This window comes from Cynocephalus volans, chromosome 15, assembly GCF_027409185.1.
Source record: "Cynocephalus volans isolate mCynVol1 chromosome 15, mCynVol1.pri, whole genome shotgun sequence".
Taxonomy (NCBI): Eukaryota; Metazoa; Chordata; class Mammalia; order Dermoptera; family Cynocephalidae; genus Cynocephalus; species Cynocephalus volans.
The window spans coordinates 25,233,589-25,257,970 of record NC_084474.1 but is presented as its reverse complement, the minus strand read 5'-3'; the positions used below and the strand labels follow the sequence as shown (position 1 = coordinate 25,257,970).

The 24,382-nt window shown below is 37.3% G+C and overlaps 1 protein-coding gene across 1 annotated transcript in view; it reads right to left on the bottom strand.

The window, feature by feature from the left end:
• PREX2 (phosphatidylinositol-3,4,5-trisphosphate dependent Rac exchange factor 2) overlaps window positions 1-24,382 on the bottom strand; it is a 267,626-nt gene that overhangs the window by 164,495 nt on the left and 78,749 nt on the right. The window contains exons 5-8 of the mRNA XM_063079604.1: window positions 22,389-22,490; window positions 18,932-19,093; window positions 9,328-9,461; window positions 3,630-3,733 (exon numbers count right to left, since the gene is read on the bottom strand). Of these exons, the coding sequence (XP_062935674.1) occupies window positions 3,630-3,733; window positions 9,328-9,461; window positions 18,932-19,093; window positions 22,389-22,490 (502 nt within the window). The remainder of the gene's footprint in view (window positions 1-3,629; window positions 3,734-9,327; window positions 9,462-18,931; window positions 19,094-22,388; window positions 22,491-24,382) is intronic.

Sequence of the window (24,382 nt, the reverse complement as noted above, 5' to 3'; positions counted from 1 at the left end):
GGATTAATATCCAGAATATATAAGGAACTCAAACAACTTTACAAGAAGAAAACAAGCAACCCAATTAAAAAATGGGCAAAAGAGCTAAGCAGGCATTTCTCTAAGGAAGATATACAAATGGCCAACAGACATATGAAAAAATGCTCAACATCACTCAGCATCCGGGAAATGCAAATCAAAACCACACTGAGATACCACCTAACCCCAGTTAGGATGGCTAAAATCCAAAAGACTCTGAACGATAAATGCTGGCGAGGTTGCGGAGAAAAAGGAACTCTCATACATTGTTGGTGGGACTGCAAAATGGTGCAGCCTCTATGGAAAATGGTATGGAGGTTCCTCAAACAACTGCAGATAGATCTACCATACGACCCAGCTATCCCACTGTTGGGAATATACCCAGAGGAATGGAAATCATCAAGTCGAAGGTATACCTGTTCCCCAATGTTCATCGCAGCACTCTTTACAATAGCCAAGAGTTGGAACCAGCCCAAATGTCCATCATCAGATGAGTGGATATGGAAAATGTGGTACATCTACACAATGGAATACTACTCAGCTATAAAAACGAATGAAATACTGCCATTTGCAACAACATGGATGGACCTCGAGAGAATTATATTAAGTGAAACAAGTCAGGCACAGAAAGAGAAATACCACATGTTCTCACTTATTGGTGGGAGCTAAAAATTAATATATAATTCACACACACACACACACACACACACACACACACACACAAAACCGGGGGGGGGGAGAAGATATAACAACCACAATTACTTGAAGTTGATACGACAAGCAAACAGAAAGGACATTGTTGGGGGTGAGGGGGGGAGGGAGAAGGGAGGGAGGTTTTGGTGATGGGGAGCAATAATCAGCCACAATGTATATCGACAAAATAAAATTTAAAAAAAAAAAAAAAAAAGTAGGCAGGCTTAAAACCTGAGCTCATCTAAACAAAATGAAGAGACCATGATGGAAATGACCAAAGAAATAAGAAAGGGAGAAAGTTGATACAGCATGCAGATCATCTCTTAGAAGCAACAAGCAACCAAAATCGATCTCTGCACACTGATGCCTTATTCTTTCACTGCTCTCCACTGGTCCCTGTAGATTTAAAACCTGCACGGGGCTTCTGCTCTCCTGTATATATTTCAAAGCACGGACATGGGAACCTATCAAACTTCCCTCTAGGCCCAGCTCTGCACTAAACAGCTGGGTGAGCTTGGTCGAGTTAGCTCTTAAACCCGGCCTCATTTCTATTATCTGAAATGCTAATGGGTGTATTACTTGACCTCCAAGATCCTATCCATCTTCAAAATTTCTATTTTTGAATTTTCAGGTCTGGCAGAGGATGCACACTTCCCCTAGAGACCTAGCAGATACACCCATGAGAAAATTAAATTTTCCTTGCAGGAAGTAAAGGGAAAGTATCCAATGCAGCCTAGAAATTCTCTATGTGACCTTGTAGAAACTATTTGCAGCCAAACTGATGCAAAATGCTGCTTATTTATATTCAAGAAAAAGCAAGAAGAAAAAGCACCCCTAATTGAATAATACAAAGTGTAATGAATTTCTGCGTCTTATTACAATGAAAGCTGAGTCTTGTAAATTCATATGAAGAGGCTCCATTAGACAACTAACTTATGACAACTAAATGTCTTGCATTGTCCCCTAATTCATAACCAATTCTTAGGCCCCATCTTCCACAATGCCTCCACCCCAGGAACTGAGGCCCTGAAGGTTGGAATCCTACTAGTACCAATAGAAATTTTTCATGGGATTGAGTCCAAAGACCATTTGTGTAAAAGCACTATCCAAGTCACCCCTCGCGGGATTTCACTCCCTAGACATCTGACACACATACACTGAGGACTGCATTTTATGCCCATGCCTCCAAAGGCTCTGGGCTCTAACAGCTCTTTAGTGCCCCAATTTACCGTAGGCATACGAGGCAGAGTAATCCTTAACAAAATTCACTGATGGTACCAATCGTGGCACTCACATCATCTGGACGAGGGGAAGGGAGTGGGAAACAAGGGCTGGATGTTCAGTCCCTCAGGAAGAAAGGCCTGGAGCTCTGTGCCCATGGGAAAGCAAAGGAGGGAAGAACATAAAGTGCTGAAGCACTAGGGGAGACGTGGTCCCATTAGGGTAGACAGGGCCAGCAGAAAACACAGAGAGGTGTTGATTGTGCTTTCACTAACTGACTCCCTCCCAACTCAAGTACAAAGTGGGCTTTTGCATATTCTCTTGAACATTCAGGTTAAAAAGGCACAATAGCTCTTAACATTTCAGACAGGTAACATTTCTAAATGTCACTACATAGTCTTCTTAGAAGGCATAAAATCAATTACTGCCATCATATAAAAAATAATGTGTACATACTGCTATGGAAAGATAGGAGGATCCACGTGTTAGCACGGGAGTATTCGCAACTACATTACAGTCTGCAGTGCTGAAAGGGATTTGAAACAGGATACCGCTCCATGCCATTGTCTGACAGTGCCACATCTCCATGCCACCAATAGCCAAGGAGGACTCTCTCCACACAATGGCATGGCTCCTAAGGGAGGGCCCAGTTTCAGGCACCACCCAAGTTTTGCTCATTACATGTTTTTCCCCTGACTTGCAGCAATCATGTTTCATTCTTTTAAGTACTTGACAATTTAAGATGCTAACAATGGGACAGAGAAATGGTGTACTGGTAAGCAATTGAAAATTTGTGCCCATGACAGATTATAAACATTCCTCTCCCCTCTGAAATCTCAGAATCTGGGAGGTGCGGAAGCTGATCTGTGCCCCAATCCCATGTTTATATTGAATATTACGCATTTCTCTATACGGAAATAAAAGTCATTTAGCAACAATGAACATGTTTTATTTCATCTTGTCTTTTCTCCAGGAAGAACACCTTTGAACTTCTAATTAAAATCATAGGGAAAATTCAATTTACTAAGCATTCATTTTATAGAAAACTCTTTTTTTTAAAATAGAAAATAAAATTTATCTTAAATTCATTTTACTTAAGGTTTGTGACTAATCATAATTTCATGAATTTGTTTGTAAAAGTCTGTACCTCCAAATCTACAGAACAAAAATTTGCTACCTTTGAGTAACAAGATACTTAAAATAAGCACTTAAAAATTAACCAAACCACCTCCCTCCATAACTTTCCTCTCCAAACTTATGACCATTTATATTAATAATAAGTGTGTGGCTAAAACAAATCTAGAATTTGCTATATTCTACAGTGAATACACGCTAGGAACAAAATATAACACATATGCTTATAAAACAGTATAACTTAAAGCAAATCAATTCATCCATGAAATACTAGCATTTTCTGTACACATACTCTATCCAGGAACTGTGAATGTCCTATGATTAATTCAGCAATTTCTCTGTATCTCTGTATGTAATGTTAGTATGTTTCAGCCAAATATAACTTTCCCCTTTTACAATAGTCCTGCACTCCTTTAACTCACCCTTCTTGTCCCTTCACCAGACTGCTCTACCTAGCAAAGTATTTTCAAGCTCTAATGCATCACAGATGAATTACCCAAGTGAGATCTGTCTGCTGAGGAAGTGACTCTTGGCATTCCGTTTTAAATCTACTTATCACTTACCTGTGCCATCGTCCACATTCTCCACTTCCATCACCTCTGTATTGATCCGGCCACGAAAAAGGTACCGATGCCCATCTGTGGACGCCTTGCTATTCTTCAACCGTCTTAAAATGAATGAAATCACAAAGACCTTGTTACTAAAATTAATGCAAAACAATGTCAAAACAACATATTTTAAGCAATTCTTTGGGGGAAAAGAGACGTCAATTCAATCAACAATATCAAATGGTTTTTTGGTTTGTTTTTTGTGGCTGGCTGATACAGGGATCTGAACCTGTGACCTTAGTGCTATGAGGCTGCACTTTAACCAACTGAGCTAACCAGCCAGCCAAAAGCTTCTGTCTTTTGGTGTTTTTACTTGTGTCCTCCTATTCATAACAGTACTCATGGCTTTATGAGATGTGACTGAGGTACTAGTTTTTTAAATAAACTGAAGCTCTGGGCTAAGGATGGCATACAGGTGGAGAGTAAGAACATACTTTCACTCAATGTAGGACATCACTGGTGCCCAGTCAAATTCTGAAAGACACATGTCTCATCTGAGTTTCTTTCACCTTCACTTTCCAGTAACTAGCTGATAATTCTCATTTTTTTCAAGCCCTGGTAAAGACTGGTTTAGCACTTATGGTCCCTCTTCAAAGAAACTGACTGTGCTGGAGGTCCTCGAGCTGAGCAATATCCAGCTATAAAAAATATGTTCCCTATATTGTTTTTATGATATGATCACTGTACACTCATTGAACAAGTCTCTTAATACATGTATAATCCTTCTTAAAGGATGTTATTTATTTTTAAAATAGTCCAAAATATTTCAAAGCTTTGTGTATGGTATGTCTAATGCCAACCTTTAATCGTACAAAGAACATAACACAAAGTAAAAAATCCAGGTTTACAGATGAACATTTGTAACAATGATTTAGGTAGTTACGTATGTTTGTATACGAATCATTAAAAACTCAGGGAAGATGTTTTTAAAATATTTTTCTTTTAAACAGGAAAGATTCAAGAAATGGTTCAAGGAGATTAAAATATACCTAGTCACTCAAGAGATTTCAATTGACATGAACTACTCAATTTGACTCATTGACAAAAGTCTGGCTATCACTGAAATAATTGTTAATGTACTGTGTTCTGTAGACACATCTAGCACAAGTTAAGATGTGACTATACACTGACTGCAAGGCCCCTCTCCTCCTCTCCTTTGCAGTTAGACACCAGCCCCGGAGCAAATGTGGCGGGTATGGGGAGGTATCTCAGGATGCTGTCACACTCCCTGGCTGCCTTCCTTAGAAAAGATCACATATTCCTGGCTTATCTGTCCTAAAGCCTCATCGAAACTTACTAGTCCATCATGGCTACTAAAGAAAACTAACTGAATTAACTAATTAGTCTTTCTAGAGGGTTTGTCAGTCCCCAACTTTCACCACCCCGCATTCCCCATGTTCATTTTGAAAGCAACCTCTAAATGTACTTTATTAATAAGCCTAAATAAAATGCTACAGATTAGGTATTCAGGCCAGGTAGCTATGAATATTGTCATCAAAGGAGGCCAAATGTAAAGAAGAATGCAGAGCAGACTAATAAGCAGGTAACTACATGTTCTCCCAGATAGGAAACAGTACCACGTGTCTTGAAAAAAAGGAATTCTCATAAGTCAGTTCGTCGTACTTAAAACCAATCATATTTTAAAGGCTTAATATCCTTCATAACAGTTTTAGTCATAGGCAGCATAATCACGGATATATATAAGATTCCATCACTGGGTTCTATTTTCAAGGTATTAATTTTTTTTGTGATTCTGCTGTGAACTCTGTATGGGCTTTCTCTTGGCCTACTGATATTAATACTCAATATGAAATTCCAGTACATTCTGATCAATACTATAACACTTAGCTCAAATAGAGAGATCTTTGATCACTTTAGAAAATGGCTCTATTGAAGTGTAAAGACTGAAAAGCCTATATGGTGTGAAAATAATTATGCTCTATATAGTAATATTTCATATTTGCATATCTTGATTCTATGATTTTGTTCCTAATTTTGTGTTTTAGTGGTCAGGATACATGTGCAAAAATGTTCACAATAGCAGAAAAACTGGAAACAACCTTAAAGTACAGTGATAGGAGAATGAATAATTAAATTGTGTTTAATTAAATTGTGATATATTCAACCAATGGAATAGTATGCAGCAGTTAACATGAATAAATTATTACTACACACAAAACAGATATATATATTAGAAACAATATTAATACAAAAAACATAAATTGCAAAAAAATATATACTATATTATCTTATAAAGCGTATCAACAGCCAAACTAAGCAATATCATATATATTGAATACTACATCATAAATTATGTTTTAAAAATTAGTTTCTCCTAAGATTAACAGTATTAAAAATATCAAGAGCTGGGATGCCTAATCTAGCACTCACTCTTTAAGGAATGTAATTCTAGAATTAAAATAAATTCATTAGGTCCCTATTCTTGTAATTATAATATTATGGAAGTCTGGAAAAGATTCAGTTTACTCAAACTTTCTGAAGGATCACTAGAACTTAGAAAGAATATGCTAAGGTGACATTCAGAATGGATCATTCAGAATGGAGACGAAGTACGCTAAATGAAGGGGACAGATGGTTTATTCATACAGTTTCTCCAATCTTGGAAGGGAATGGACCCATAAATCTATTTAGATTTTTCCATTTCTAACCACTATGTATTTGGTCCGTTACGCATTCATTAAGGATATTTGCTAAAAGGCAGGATTTTAATTTCACAAGTCCTGTTGAACGTACTTAACAATTACAGCCATGAAGCCATATCGTATCATCATTTGTTCACTAATGTTAACTTTGCAAAAGTTGTGGACTTGATGGCAGGCAGATATATAAGAATGAGATCAACTGTAATGAAAAAAGATACTATTCTCAAATAGACACCTTTGATAATTTCACCAAAACTCACAAATTTTTTCGTTTTAAATTAAACTTTTTAAATTTTATTCAAAATATTGTAACATTTACTTGTATGTATTTGTGGAGTACAGTGTGTTGTTTCAATACATGCAAAATCTAGCACAATGATCCACTCAGGATAAATAGCAGAGTTTTGTACCCGTTAGTCCACCACTTTTTTAATGAGTTAAACATAGTTTAATTAATAACTTCTCCTACATCTTCCTAAAGCCTATTTCTATTAATCCCAGTCCTGCTAACAAACATAAAGCCATTAGAAGATCAAAGTAAAAGAAATAGATAGGTTCATTTTCACATGTGATAAACAGGAATTTTTTTTTAAAAACTCATCAAGATAGAGATGATAACAATGTAATTATCTTTTGGCTCTAATTCTAAACTGTTCCCTTTTATGCAAGTACACGTTGCAGTTTGTGTGTTCTCAGTTTGTGTCACTGCATTTTTAATTAATATCTCTTACTAGAGAATCCTAATACTACAACTCACGTGACATTATTACCATATATCTTCAATATAGATGACACGTTTTGGCTCATTTTCTGGGCGTCTTGCTAACTGACTTAGGAAAACCTGTTTCAAGAGATGAAGAAGGATGCTACCGTAATTCTGCCTTATAAGTTAGTCAGTTTTGTGTCTTTCATACTCACTGTTGGGCTATAGTTTCCTAATTTCTGAACATGGAATAAACAGTCACTCAAAATCCTTCACTTTCCATCACCTGCTTCACCTTTAGTGTGACCTACATACAGTTAGGAAGGAGCACATAAAGCCTCAGGAAACTTCTCAATTAAATATCACTCTACTAATTTGCTTAATCAACATGGAAAAATTTTTCCCAAGAGTTCAAGAAAGCATCCTATAAACCATTCTGAAAAAAAAAGTGACACCAATGCATTAAAACAAATAACATTACATCAATAACATTGATACGTAAAATCATTTAACTAATGATGGCTAAGCTATACAGAGGGCTTTTTTGGGTTCCATTGATTGTTTTGTGGGGTAAGGGGTGGCTGGCCAGTACAGAGATCGAACTTTTGACCTTAGTGTTATCAATACCACGCTCTAACCAACTGAGCTAACCAGCCAGCCCCTGGGTTTCATTCATTTATTCGTGCATTCTACAAGTTTGTCTTGAGTGTCTGTTACATGGCAAGTCTGCTCCAGTCTACAGGAAAATACAGTAAATAAGCAATAAGATCCTGTTCTCATGGACCTTATGGTTCAACCTAGTAGAGGCAACATAAAATAAACAAACAATGAAGAAATATCAGCAAATTACAAGCGTTTTCCAGATACTGATAGAGAGTGGCCGGGAGGCTGCATTAGGGTGGTCAGGGAAGACATTTCTGAAGAAGTGATATTTAAGTGAGATCTAAAACACATGAAGAATCTGGCCATAAAAAACTCAGAGGGAAGGGTGCTCTGGAAAGGACAAATAGTCAGTGCAAAGGCCCTGAGAAGGCAACACACATGATTAAGGAACAGGAAAAAGAAGGTTCAGAAGGGAGGAAGTGCAGGGCTTGGAGAAGTGAGATGTGAGAGGACAGAGAAGCAGGGAGAGGCTGGACCATGATGATTTTTGTAAACCAGGGTAAGGAGTTAGAATTTTAGTTTAGGAAGCCAATGAGAGCTTTGAGCAAGGTGACAACATGATCTGATTTATGTTACAAAAGGTACTCTAGTTTCTGTGGAGAGCATAACTCGTGGAACAATAAGACAGGACACAGTGGAACCAGTGCAGAGACAACTGCTGTCATCCAGGGAAGAGACACTGACGAGGGTAGTGATGAGATGGAGTGGAGATGGGGAGAGATTTTCCTGTTTTAAATGCAGATTCGGTAAGATTTTCTAAGGGGTTGAATGTGAGAGGTTGAGGGAAAGAGAGGAACCAAAGCGAAGCCCTAATTTTGGAATTCAGAAAACCAACAAATGGGAAAAGCTGGGAGAGGAGTAGCTGTAAGGAGAAGAAATCAAGAATTCCATTTCTTCCACGTGATTGAGAATCCTCACAACCAACACAATCAAAATAAGCAAGAGGCAGGATATAGGAGTCTAGAATTCTGGGCTAGGCACAGAAACTTGAGAGCAAACCCATTGGTGTTGACACGGTGAAGGAACGGCCATAGGACAGGCACTCAGGTGTAATGGAGGCAAGGGTCATGGCAGGTGAAGACACTGTGGGCTTTCAGTTCCAAAATTCTGGATAGATCATCTGTGTGAATTTTGAGCACCCCAAAAATAGTGATAGGAGTAGGGTACAAAGAAAATGATTCAAGAGAGAAAATCAATCACTGAATTCATGTGCGGCAGGAAGATGTTAAGTGCTCCGTAAAAGGGAGTCAATGGAGAAAGGTAGTGGACAGGAAGGACTAAGGTCATGAGCCTCACATGTGCTGGGATTCTTGAAGGAAGAGGGGGAAACGGTTGGGAAGCAGGATTAGGAAACAGGGAAGACACACCAGCCTCTCCTACAGGGCCTGAGGTGTATGAGTCAGAAATAAACACACCTGCCCTACGGAGGGATCTGGGCAGGAAGTGTCATCAGATGACAGTGACATTTCAGTTAGGTTTTACAGAAAGGTCAAGAGAACAATCAGAGACCAGGATGAGAGTACATGAAGTAGTTTACTGATGAATTAGATGGGAAGCACAGAGAAACAGGGAAACTGTGAAATGGAGAAACCATTTCTGAAGCACGATTCGTTTATGAACTTACCTGTGTTTCCTTTTGCAGTACACCAGAAGATTATCAAAAAGAAAAAACACTCGTTCTTGAATATTTCCAGAAGAAATTTTCAGTAAGATGCCACACATCAGCATTTCAGTGCAGGTGTCAGTAATGCTGGACCCCTAAGTCGGGAAAAATACAAACAGCCATGTCTGATTACTTGACTGCAACTTTTGTGTGTAATTATTTTTCTCCTTAAAATTACACTTGTTTTTATTTAAGAAACAAAATATGCACAAGATAAAGTTCAAACAGTACAGCTAGTTACACACTGAATGCAGGTCTCCCTGTGATTAGACTCAGCAGACAGAGCCCCTGTGAAGAGAGCCTGCGTCTCCTTTCAGATATTTTATGTACATATGCATACCCAAGCATTTATAATACATGTTATATTTTGAAATTTTGAAATTTTCTATGCTATTTTGAAAGTGGATGGTTTCAAATTAATTCATGTTAATTTTCATAATTTTCCCTTCTTTTTCCTCCTTTTCTCCTGTATGGGAAAAGGGATCTGTAGATACATACAAAGTGTATGAAATTGTCTAAATTTTTACCAGGTCTCAATTTATATATCCACCCCTAGAATGGAATAGAAGAGAAAGAAAAGAAATAAAAAGAGAAAAATTATTCAAAAGGAGCAGGTTTCCAAGGGGCCTTAATCCTAATTATTGAAAGTTGGCATAGGCAAACTCATTCATCAAATAAGCCTTTACTGAGTGCCCACCAAGATGATACAATTAGTGACAAACTGATTCTCAATGCAAGCACTAATCATTAGAAGTTGAGAGGAGCCTCGAGAGAGGAGCCTGGGTCCCCAACTCAACAACAGAGAAAAGCTTCCCGCTGAGCAGAACACAGCATGGGACTGCTGTGTGAGCTGCATGTAAGCGTCTATTTTGCCTTTATAAATGTTGTAGACTGTTTCCTAACCTAATTTATCATAACTGATGCACTGAGTTGGATGGAAAGAAAAAGTTTTCAGGAGAGATATATAAGTGTTCTCTGCAAGAGAATTTCAGTTTTAAACATGCCTGGTTTCTTTACATCTGGACGTAAATTTCTGATTTGCATCATTTAATTCAATGTTTCTGTTTTTTATTTTTGACATTTAAAATTCAGAACATTACTTTTAAATTTCATATTTTGACAATAATCACTGATAGTGTTTTTGACCAATTATAAAAATTTGAATTAAAATGACAACTCATACCTACAATAAGAAACTTCCAAAATGATGAATTGATTAAGATAGTTTTATTATATCAACTTGATTATCTATATGACAAACATATTTTAAATTTTAGACATTTTCTTTTTTTATTTCTTTTCATCCTAAAGGTGGATATATAAATAGAGATTTGGCAAAAATTTACAGAATTTCATGTACTTCATCACATGTTCATTTAAGCAAAGATAATTATGAAATATGAATATAAATACCACTTCCAGTCGCATTATTTATTATTATTTATTTATAAAGAATACTATCCCTATCTTAGAAAAAAGTTCTAATAAAATTAAAATGTAAAAAAGGAAACATCATGTCGATTCTTATAGAAGGGACCCACAGAACATTACAGAAAGTGGTTCTAATTAAAAACAATTTCACAAAAGGTATAGAATATCTCCCCCTTAGACTATATCTTATGGTGACCCAAATAAACCAACCCAGGATGATAAGTTGTTATATTACCAAAATGTTATTGCAGATACCCTAATTTGCACATTAAACAAATCTTCCAAGTAAGTCCCTCAAATTAACATATGCAGATATTGATAAATACATTCCCATATGAAAGAAATCTTAACAGTACATTTCCTGACTTAGCAATTATCTTTATTAATAAATGCAAAGAAGTATTTTACATAAAACTGAGATAACTATAATGACAACCTTAGCTTACAACTGATTCAAAGTGTTCCTATAGTCAAACCCTAGGTCTTTTCTTTCATCCTGTATTTGAGTAATGTGACTTTTGAATCTTCTAACCCAAATAGATATCATAAGAAACTCTCAAACCCCTTGTTAATATACAGGTTTATTATGTCTAAGGCATTACCATAAGTCCCCACTAGCTCTTCGCTCCTGATCAAAAAACAGAATAAGATTAACAGATCTCTCTGATTGCAACACTTCTTTTTATAAGCACCCCAATCATTTTAATCATTTATTAATGAAATGTTTAGGGAGCAATATCAAGCCCAAACACCAATAGCTTCTAGAATTCATTGTTATACTCCGAAGTATATCTCACGATATAGACATACATCACTCAGATTGTATTTTACTAAATCTGACTGCGATGTTTCTGTCACTGAGGTGATGTGTCTTTAACATTTATAGCAGGCTTCAAGAATTAGTGCAGTAACACATTTTGCCATCTTCTAGCACAGTAATCTACCATCATAATATCAAATATCTTTCATGAGTAATTAAATAATTCCCAGGGAATTGTTTCCATACTAAAGAAATCCATGCCAAAAAGCGCGGATTTGTCTAAAAATGTCACCCTAACAGAATGGCTTACAGCATTTTCCTTTATACTGTATTTGACTTTTAGACCATAAAATATGCCTACTGTGCCTTTGGTTTCCCGTGTTTTAATCTGTGCATTAGCTCTAGGACAATAGCAGCTGAAAATCATTAAGAATTGTTTAACCACAGATGTGTGTGATATTAGAAATACTGAAGAAAATTTGGCTTCAAATCCACCCCCCTTGCAAGTTGACACTTAATAAATGTCTGTTTTTAAATAATGTGACACCACCCTAGGGCCCTGCTGCGGCCCTGAGGCATGGAGTCGGGGGAAGCCAAATCCAACAGCAACCAGGTAAAGAGCACAACAGAAACACCATTTCCACGTGGGTAAGGTAGCCCACCCTAGCCACCACAATTGCCATGGCTGCCACAAAAGTGGCTAGTCTCTATAGCAGCAGTCACAGCCACTGTGCAGTTAGCACGCCAGACTCTCAACTGCATAGACACAAGGAGAGGGACCACCAGAGACCAAAAAAAAAAGAGAGGTCCTCTCTCTCCACAAAGCACACTTCAGAGTAACAGAAGAAGCATCTGATTTATGATAATAGGAGAGGACTTGATCACACCTGTCTCAGTACTGGACAGATCATCTAAGCAACAAATCAACAGATAAATAATCGATCAATCTAGATGGAGAGAACAAATCTACGGCTATTAGAGGTGGGGAGGAGGATGGTGGGGATTGGATAAGGGGCATAAAGAATAAGTATGATTTGTAACAATGAAGATGCTAATTACAAATAAATAAATAAATAATGTTGTGGCATATTTTTTCCCTTTACTTACATAATAAAATACATCTTTCTCTGGAGTAAAAAGAAAATATTTCATGGCTTTATCTTTGAAGTAATGAAGTTTATAATATTTTGAAAATTACATGCAATATTTTTTTTTCATTTCTTTAAAAGTACCAGGAGAATATCTGGGGTTATGGATAAGGAAGGAAAACTCCAAAATTCAGAAGAGAAATTGAAATAAAGTATGGCTATGAGCATCAGATTGCTAGGTAAGTGTCAGGAACACTAATGAAGAATGGCAGACAAATGAGCCTATAAAATCAAAAATATGCAAGTAATAAAATAAGCCAGGTAGATTATCAGTAGACAGCAAAGCCTCTAGGACAAGGGTTCTCTAATTTTTGAGCATGGAAGACACTGCCTGATGGGCTTGTTAAAACTCCAGGCTCCCCGGCACTACCCTCTGAGACTGAAACTGAGTAAATCTGGGATACAGCTCAGAACCATTCCAGTAGATCCCATGCCTGTGGTATTCTGTCAACATTTTAAGCAACACTGCTTCAGAGGCTTTGAGTACCTGAGCCTAGGTGCTCCAGTGTGCAGTATAGCACTCCTGCTGACAAGGTGATCACAGGCCTCTGCCTCGGGTAGTCCCAGCTACATCCCAGAGTTCAAAGCAGAAGAGGTGTTTACCACATGTTACATGGTCATGGTTACTATGTATATTTCATCATCACTGAATATTCATTTAAATCTGCATAGTTACTTTACCTGCTCAGTATTTTATCTCCATTTTGAAAATCAATGCTAATTTTTAAGTCTAGGTATCTATTGCTTAGCAAATACATATTTAGTCATTGAACAACCATGCGTAATAAATATTTTATCTAGATGAATACTAAAATCAGGTTTTTAACATTTCTGAAACATGCTGGGCAATGTGCTAAACCTTTTATTCCTGGTATAAATCTCTAGCAAGTTGGCCTGGTTGTAAGATGAAACTATTCATTAATTAATTGACTATGAATAAAATTAGATTTCATTATCAGATCTGTCAGTACAACCCCAGGGTCTTTCTCACTCATCTTGTCAACTAAACGTTGGATGTCAATATCAGAAAAACACACATGGGGCCGAGCCCGTGGCGCACTCGGGAGAGTGCGGCACTGGGAGCGCGGGTTCGGATCCTATATAGGAATGGCCGGTGCACTCACTGGCTGAGTGCCGGTCACGAAGAAGACAAAAAAAAAAAAAAAAAGAAAGAAAAGAAAAACACACATGGACTGCAGAAAGAAACAACAATCTCAGGAAAGATGAAAAACGACATGAGGCCTTGTAACATCCCCCCTCATATACGTTGCATTGACAGCCAAAGACCTAACAGAGCTAGACCGAGACACAGTGGAAGACAAGAAAATTGACAAGATGGGTGCTTCATAAGAGAAGAGTTTTGATATCAAAGGAGTCTCTCCAGAAAACTGAAGTATTTAAATATTCTTATAAAAGAATTTTTTTTAATCTATGAAATCAAACATGAAATGAAGAATATCATATTGTCTTATCATACAACTTTGTCATAAAATGCATGCCCCCCCCCCCAAAAAAAAAGCTGACTCAGCATTTGGTTCACTCTTTTGGGGGTTCAAATTATTAACTGACGTTATAACCTGAATTCTGTTACATATAAGATAAAACAAACTGATAATATAAATTTTCATTTTACCAAGCTAAAGTCCCAATCTAGGTTTCCTTCTCTTCTACTTATGAAATTTTGTTATGTGGATTCACTTTCAGTGGTCTATTTCCAGAACCAACTATCAGTGTCATCTCAAGGTAGTATGAATTTGTATCTACCAAATCACTTAGGATAGAGGTCTTATAACCAATCTCTGGAAAACTCACACTCATGAAATAACAAGGGAACATGATTTGAAGTCAAAACACTGTCGGCACAATGTCAGTCAAATGCAAGCAGCAAACACATTCCAAAACCAGCGAGAGGTGATTTTAAAATGGCCTTCTAGCCCTGTAAAAAGGTTACTACGTAAAAAGGTAATCAAGACATATCAAATTTCTATTGTTTCTCTTCACTTTCTAAAACACAGTAATTATCTTGAATCTCATTTTTTTCGACACCTTCATATACAATTATTCATAATTCTTCCTTTTGTCTTTTACTGTACATTTTTTTTTCCAGCTTTAAGAGACCAATTCCAAACAGGCATATCAAGGATTTAAAGCTGAATTACTAAACGATGTAATATTTATTGATACTGCCTTGTCAGAATACTTCAGGATGACTCCAAAGGTTACAGTTATCATTACAGCACAATCAGTCAACCAAGAAGCAGACTGAGGCTGAGAAGGAGCCTGTTCCATTAAATGAATCAGTGTTTAATCAGTGATTAAACAGCTAATAAACTTCCCTTCCAAGGCATATTAATCATTGCCCTACAATTACCTTCAGTAGCATACCTTGTAGAATGTTCTGAATGTTAAACAAGATACAAGACTGAAATATGATAAATTATACTATAAAAGTCGTAACTTCAAAAACGAACAATTAAAACATAAACTATAGATCTTCTGTGGTCGCAGTTACTACATAAATACTGACAAAAACTAAACTTGATAATCAACTTACTTCTAAAAGGCAAGCAGGAAAACAAACTTAATTCAAAGAATTTGCTAAACTTTTTTTTGAGTGGCTATAATAATACATAGTAAAGAATATTAACTTTAGAGTCAGGCTGCCTATCTTCAAATCTAAACTCTGCCACCTTCTAGTTGTAAGAACCTGGGTGAGATAAATAGTCCTCATTTTTAAAATCTGTATACTGGTTATTACAGTACCTCGGCAAACTGCTGAGACTCACCAAGATCGATACCGTGCAGGATCAGTATTTCCCCAAAAAGAAACTGGATGCTTGGCAGTCAAGGACCTCCGCCCTGCCCTAATGAAAGGAGAACTTCCTAAGGTCAATGTTTGAGGTTTCTTTGCATATCTGTGTGGATATAATTTTAGGTCTAAATGAAAACCAACATACTGAAGATAAGAAACAATGCGGCCCACATATATTCTCCGTTTGAGTAACTGGTGCATACTGGGCAAACAATACCAATTATTTTTAAGGAATCCCTCATTTCTGCAGTAGACTCAATTTTGGGGATATACAACAGGAAGAAACAAAATTTACCCAAGCAAGATCAGTGAAATCTTGGGTTTCGAGCTTGAATCTTGAGTGGAGTGATATAAGGATGGAAAAAATTATTAGAACCTGTTCATTTTAGCTAGGGCGCTGATGAGACTGCCAAACAGTTCTGCTGCCTAGAAACCCTTTAAAAGTCTGACACTTGGTTCTGTGAGCTACCCAGTATCTTTTAAATTAATTTTTCTTGTAGTTTCTGTTACTTGGGACCATATAACCTTAAGTAACATTACACCTTCAGTAGATAGGTTTATATAAGAGACAAAGGAGGGGAATTTCTCAAGGCTTTAAAATACCACCTCATGTTTGCAGTGTTGTACAATATTCAGAGCACTTTCACTTATTCCATTTGACCCCTGTAGTAAGCCACACTGTACATAGGAGAGGTCTGAGGTCTTATCCTTAAACAAAAGGGTTGGAGTCCAGACTAAAAAACAGCTCTGCTCAAAAGCCAGGCTATTTTCACTATCATACGATCTGAGAACAATAAACTTCAATTGCTTGTTTACCTAAATTCAACATACATGTAGCAATGTAAATGATAACTTAGTAGCACAAAATTCTAGATAGGCAAGTTACTGAGAGAGATTTTATTGTAAAAAAGCCTTTATTTGATGACTGGGGAAATTAGACCCGGGAAAATTAAGTGACTAATGTGAGAGAATAATCCACCTAAAACGGCAATAGCGCAAATTTACGGTGTATCAAACTTGGATCCCATTTAAGAGAACTTGTCGTCTCTCGGGTGTCCCTAAGTGGTCTGTGGGAGCTTGTAGAGGAAGCTAAAGAAGGAGCTACTTTAAAAAGTTTGTGGACAGTCAGCTTTGTACCCCATGAGTATTCATAACCAATAAAAAAAAAAAGTTTGTGGAAAATGGAATTGAAGGAGAATACAAATCATTCCATGAACTTTTTGAAGTACCCTCATATGTTCCATATTTGCCCAAGACTCCTAACCTCAAAAACTTTTCAAGAAACTCTATGTTCCTTAACTGTCATGCCACCCTACATCTGACCTTGGCCCTGCCCTAGCCCCACAACAGCCACTCCACATATACACAAAGCTGTGAGCACCTAAGCAACGATCCCTGTTAGCCATTCAAAGACAGCTCTTTAACCAACTCTTCCCACTCCCTCCTGGAATTCATTCTGTATGGCTGTCCCTCTGTCCTGTGCACTTAACTGTCTTACCAGTTTCTCCTAAACTCCCCAGAGGGCACCAGGCCTGAGGACCAACAGCTCCCCTCACCCCTCTACGGTGTTCAGCTGCAATGGGCAATCAGGTTCTTATCACGAGCTGCCAACCATTGGCTGGGCCCTGCTCCCAGCTGCATTTCTCCAAAGTCCCAAAACTCCCATATCTCTGTGTGGCCATGTCTTATGCAATTCTTGTCAAATCCTACTCAAGTAGAATTTGTGTTGCCACCCTTCTTGGAACCCAACACTCCTGTTATCTCTCCTGTACCTGTTGGAACTGTAGTCCTATCTGATTTCCCTGAATACACGACAGAATTCCCAAAACTCCAGCCAGTTTCCCCTCTCTCGATGCTCTATTTTTTGCCTACACTCAGAGTGTTGTAAAACTACCAAGGCTGGTAAATTCGAGGCACCAACACAGCCCACATTCATTCTCCCTTTGAGTAACTGGTGCATACCATGCAAACAATATCAATTATTTTTAAGGAACGCCTCATTTCTGCAGCAGACTCAATTTTTGTGATGCACATCACAAAGAAACAAAATTATGATAGATTCCATTTCTCTAGGGTACTGAAAAGAGTCTCTGAAGTTTTTGTTTTGGTAAAAGGCCTGGCAGATTTCACTGACAAATCCTGCAATTTAAAGCAAGTTTGTTTTTTCTTCCAATGTTTGAGTGACAACAGAACTGCAAAAGCAAACTTTACTCCATTTTTCTCATCCCAGCAGGACAACTGCTCCCCAGGAAAGGAATTATCATCGTGAATCAACTGTAAAACACACAACCATTTTAACTGATTGAAAGAGGTAGCATTCATGCTGAAATGCGAGGTCGCCCTGGACACTTGAAATGGAAGAATACAGACAAAGAGAAAGCTGAGGCAGACCCCAGTTAGCATTTTAAAAGATTCATAGCAGAGAGTGAACAAATAGGAGGATTCCCAAATGCCAATGTTTGAGGTTTCTTTGCATATCTAGGTGGATATAATTTTAGGTCTAAATGAAAACCAACATACTGAAGATAAGAAACAAATTAGTCAACTCTAAAACCTAAAGATAACAGCAATCCACTTGGATTTATGTGATACAGCATTTTCTTGTGAACATTCTCATTCTTTACAAGTATAAAAATTATCTATATTGCTTACTTTATAACAAGAAAAATTTATCCTAGTCCAAAGCTCATAATCATTTAAATGAAGGCAATTTAAAGACAATTTCAGCTTATGTTTTGTATAGTGGTAAAGTAATATAGGACTCCAACCCCATGAAATCACTGGGATTCAAAGTTACCATAGCTCAAAATATCTTACAGACTCTGAACCATACTCTGCATTTGTTCTGTTCTTTTTAAAAAATCTTTCCTTAATGACTTGTGAAACCATGATTTTTTTCATCTTGAATAGACCTTAACAACCAGATCATAGTCAGTTCCTTTATTTTAGAAATGAAGAAATCAAAACTTAGAGAGATCAAGTGGACTTAAAATAAAACTCAACATCAAGCACGTAATTTAGAGTTTGAAAATAATATCACAGCCCACACATGTTGAACCTTACTCCCCTTCTCCACTCTCTCAAGGATTCAGGCTATATATTTATTGGCCAAAGTTTAGCCAGGAAAAAGGATGATCGTGATGCACAAATACTGAAATGCCAAAGTTTATAGCCCACATAATACCCATTGGTTACATCACAAACCTCTCAGGTCTGGGTTAAGTTAATTAACTGCCACTTTAAAGATATTTTAAAATAATGTAAAAGTTAGCATTTTTCTGAGTTGATTGTAGTCCTCTAGCAATATCTAGGAAAATGACCATTCATGGTTCCATGCGATGCCAATAATTCTGCAGATCACATACAACATAACACAACTATTTTAAGCTTGATTGTTGAGCAAAGTGAACATACCTCCCAGCCTTCAATGTGGGACTGCCATTCTTCCAAAACTTCTAATTTCTCCATCTGTCTCTTGGCCTCGTTGATGTTGGAACAGACGGCTTTCATGGCTTGGAGAGCTTCCATCACTGCTGCATAGTCACTGTGTTTCCGTGGAGTCCGCTTCAACAATTCCTGTTTATACACACACACACACACACAAATCGCCCTTTGATCTTCAGCTTTCTGGTACAGCAGGTTCAGGCTGACCAGAAAATGAAAATTACAAAGATCGTGAGAGCCACTTTCACAAGTGCCATCACGAACGCCACTAAGATTACGATCAAATACAAAAAGTTGAATCAATGAATGAGTGTTACCCCGTGCACATTTTGCAGCCACTTTAACTTTTCCATCAAACTTTTGTTTTCAAAAACTAAGTTAGGTTTCTCCTTCAAATCCTCAACTATTTCACCGGGAGCTTGTCAAAAAAAAAAAATATATATATATGTATGTATGTATGTATGTATGTATGTATGTATGTATGTATGTATGTTTGACTCTTGCTCTAACAAAAGCACATCTTTATATCTAAACTTTATTTTCCTAGAGTCTTTAACAGAAAAATAAATCTTCAAATGAATATGTCCCATAATTTAAAAACTAATTTAAATGCCATATTTTCTAGCATTTTTGGAGAAACTATAAAAACAGGTCATAAAGAAAGCTAAAATTTTAAATAATGTCTTTTACTCCAGCAAAATAATTTATAAAATCTAGAATACTCCATCATTAAAGGAGCAATTTATGCTGTTTTCCCCAATTACTCAGGTTCATTCTCATGATGAATGAACTGCCATATACCCCCTCAACAGCTTCTTTTTTTGTTTTTAGTGTTTAGGAGTTTTGGGGGCTTTTTACTTGTATTTTTTTCCATTCAGGATTTCAAAACTAGAGTAATCTTTGATCTTTTAAATATATTAAAAGGTCTTCTTAGTTGTTGTTTAGAAGCACAAAATTAAACATCTTCACCCACTGTCTAGACAGTTGTGACCACATTGCTTTTTAATTAGTCATTTGTTTCTCTACTACAGTTGCCATCATCATGTAACCAACACAATTACAGAAATCCCGAGGCAACTCTTAAAAAGAATTATCTTAATTCTCAACATGCAGTGGGAGAACATGCAGTTGTTATACTCTCTTGAGTTCTGTTATTGTTGAAAATTCTGCCATAAACTTTAACCCTGCATTGGATATGTTCACACTCTGTTCTGTGGAGCTAACACAAGAAAAATACACATTACATCGCTCCCAGGATAAGGATTAAAAAGTTATGCTGGGTCAGAAATACATAAAAGAGATATGCAGGCAGCCTTCTCCAGAAATTCTGAAGAGGTGAATCCTCTGTAAATCAGGTAAAGTGGTCAAGTCAGCCTGCAGGCCATAATTTGGGGCCCTATGAAATTCTGCCCAGTGGGCATCTGTGGAGTTCAGATATGAATTCAGATAATGTAAAATAGCAAGAGAAATGATCAGTCAAAATCTTCTGGCAGTGACTTGCTATGAACACTGTGTTGATTGCCCAACTCAATAGTTTCAAGTTCCACAAATATAACTGCTGTGGATTGATTGAATTATGTCCCCCAAAGTCTATACATTAAAGCTTAATCCCCACTGTAACTGTTGAGGGTGGGAAATACTATTATGGTAATTGAAAGATGGAGCCTTGAAGAGGTGATTAGAATGTTGGAAAATGCCATAGTGAATGGATTAATAGTGGTGGCCACGGGCATGGTTCCAAGGGCTTTAAAAGGAGCATGTGAGAGTCTCTCTCTCTGCCCCACCATTTCTGCCATGTGAGACCCCTAGATCACTATCGCCACCACCAAGACCCTCACCAGATGAATTCCCTGGACTGTGGACTTCCCAGCCTCTGAAACGGTAAGCAATAAAATGTGTTTTCTTTATAAATCACCCAGCTTCAAGTATTTATGTTATAAGCAACAGAAATGGACTAATACAGTGACCAATGTATCTTTTTTCAACACTACAATCTAAAACACAATCTTTCAGTTGATGATACAAAGACAAACGTCAACACCAACATATCTACTACAAGAGTAAATAGTTTTTTCATGTCTCTTTGTTAAGATAATCTTCCAAAAAAGGGAAAGGATGTCATCTCTCCACTGTCTGAAGGTGCTCTGAACGGACCTCCTTCTTGCTAAGCAAGGATGTATCCATGATGTTATTATCTTTTGAGAGGTCAGTTCAAATACCTGAAGTCATCCCTAACCAGAAATGTGGGATTTGGAACAATCACTTTGGCATGCTGTGTTCTTCTTTATAAACCCATTCCTTCTTACTCTTAGAGCGAACAAATCCCCTGGGATTCTAAAGTCAGAATCAGGAATAAGTGCAGTTATGAATACACATGCAGAGCTCTATGGAGGGGCAGACACCTGTGTTAGCTTCTCTGGATGGCTTTATATGGCTTAACCAAGCAATTTTAGATTTGCTTTTTGATGAGGAACAAGGCTTTTCAAACATATTTTACAGATACCCAATTTAAGCAACTGACAGAAGTTTAATAAGAAACTTATTTCTAGTTCAAACTCATAATATTTATCCTTTCATCATCATTATCATCATCTCTGTGTCATAAATGGAAAACTGAGGTTTTAGGAGGTTAAATACCATGCCTCAGTCACACAGCTAGTAAGCAGAATACTTGGGATTTGAATTTGGAGCTCATGTGCTCAACCTCTACCCCAAACTGCCTATCTTGATGTTATAGCTCCAAAAAACATAGTTTCAAAAGTTGCTATTCTGACCTATTCACAAACCCTTTTAGTAAGGGCAGTAGTTAGTATTTAAAATATATTTTTCATAATAAAAATGTTGGTTACTGTAATGAGGCAACAGACCTATGACCATTATTGGGGCATTTCCTATCTTCCAGAGGTGGTGTTTTCTTAGCAATCTCATTCCATATTCTATCACTGTTGTCCCATGTAACCCACACCATTCCACTGTAGTAATGATTTAAAAACCAGGCTCAGAAATTATGCAATTTTGATGTTAACTTCATTAGCATCGTGAAGTCACCAAATTTTGGAGAAATCAAAAAATATACCAACAGTGGATTTATTTAAAATAAAGAACCCCACAGATAAAATGTTATATAAACTGATCATAATGGACTTAATGGGATCTATCTTTAAACTAATGCATTTCCTCTGAATGAAACTCAAACAAGTATGTTTTCTGCAATGAGCACTAAAAGCCTCTTTTAGTGGCTTTTCCACCCAAGATTTGTTTCCTACCCTGTATATAAATTTGTGACAAAACAGCCAATTTTTCCCAGTAATAATAGTCTGCCCTTTCTTTAGAGTGTTAGATTCTTTAAAAGAGAATTTTTAATAAATATCATCAGCAAAATACACAGGTACAAGGAAAATGTTATAATGAGCAGCCCATGAAATACCTTCAAGATGAGAGGGTACTTGCATATTCTTTGTATCGGTGTTACTAAATAGCCTTCCAAGGGGACATCTGTGTTCTTCCGTCCTCCAAGCAGCATGCAGTTCTGGGGTGAAAATTAACATAATCAATTACATTTTTTAAATCTGAGGCTTTGAAACTTTCTTATACCATAAAATTTTATGCTTAAAACTTGTGAAAGCATGTCTTCATATCCCTACTTGCTCTAAGAAGAGCATATCCAGTCACAAATAACATTCACAGAGCGACAAGAGGAAATAATTTGGCCATTCACATTAGTTATAGAACCCAAAATGTGTTTTGAATCTGTATCTTAAAACTTAAGTCACATATATTCTTCTGAGTATGAAGTCTAAGGAGAAAGAAATAGATAAATAGATGATAGACAGACAGACAGACAGAGAGATAGATAGATATAGGGGAACGAATGAATGGACAGATTGATGGATAGATGGATGAATGGATGGATGGACAAATGATAGTAGGATGATAGACAGATGATAGATGATAGGTAGATTTTTGCTTATAAAGAGAAGTGCACTGTGTCGTAGAAGAGCAAGTATAAAGACAATTAGGTTCTAACTCAGGCTCAGTCACTGACTAGAAATGCAACTTGGAATGATTTCAGAATTCTAGTTTTCCTTCCTATAAATCTGGCAGGCTTTAACCAAGTGATCTCTAAGTCACTTTTTGCTAACAAACGTCACAGAAGACACTGGCCAGCCAGAGTCAGAGAAGGAAGTCAGACAGGATCTCCATAGAAGCAAGGTGAATGGAGATATCTCAAAATCAGCAATCAGACTGAGGTAAAATTGAAGCGGTTTCCCTTGACCAAAAACTGGTGGTCAAGATAAAACCAACTCTGATAAATAAAGCCTTGATCCTTCAAAGCAACAATGCAAAGAAACAGACTTGGAACTTGCTGACACCTTATTTCTGCAGTGCCTATCAGAGTGACTGGAATAGAGGAAGTACTTAATAAACATCTAACCAAGTAAGAAGAGGGCCCCCAAATGTCAAATGGATAAGTTAGCACATTTCATACCACGATTTTAAAAATATTGCTTCGTATTCGTTGAGAGGAGAGGCTTAGTGTCGAGCAGGAAAGGATGCGAAAAAAGATCGACAGTAGCAAAATGATCCTCCACTGCCCTGAGTAACTCAGCCTCAGCCCCAATTTGTGCATCCAGGTCAGCAAAACCACAGCCATGAATGTAACTTCACACAGACACCTCAGAAGGCAGAGCTGCAAACACGTGTTCTTACCCAAGCATGCTCTTTGCGGGCTTCAACCCCTACTGCAATCAGGTTATGGAAATATTCTTTCAAACTATGTATGGTAACTTCCCCCAGAGAAATCCTATGAAACACAACTATCTACAGCTATGTTCCCAGTGATGTTTCGATATCGCAGTATGAGTTAGCACCCCTATAAAAGGGTCACCCCCTTACCTAGCTCTGGGCTAAAGTGCCCTAAAAAAACTTATGACTATCTAACCCACTTTAATCTCCTTGTTTATTAGTGCAGTATAGATTGTGAACTCTCTTCATCATAGCAGAGGTTGGTCACCACTTTAGACTGGCTTATGAGACCCAGCTCTCTCCTTATGTATACATAAAGAATATGTTTTCTAAATAAGTTTCCCAGAGATTTCACCAATCATAAAAACTTATCAAGATAGCAGCACAATCAAGGGCCCCAAATAATAATACTATCACCACCCAAAGCTGTAAACTCATATGTTTTTCAAAGGGTGATTGTTATTATTCCCATTGTATGGGTAAGGAAATGACACCAGAGAGATAATCAATGTCTTAAAGTCACCCAGATAATTTGTGGCCAGTTAGTACCAGAGCAAGAGGTGTGGGCACCAGGTTGTGTCCACCAGATTATGCTGCAGGATCATCTAAAACCTGCATTCTGGGCTTGTGACTTTCTCAGTGTGACTCCATGCAATTTGCTAGGCAAACCAGACT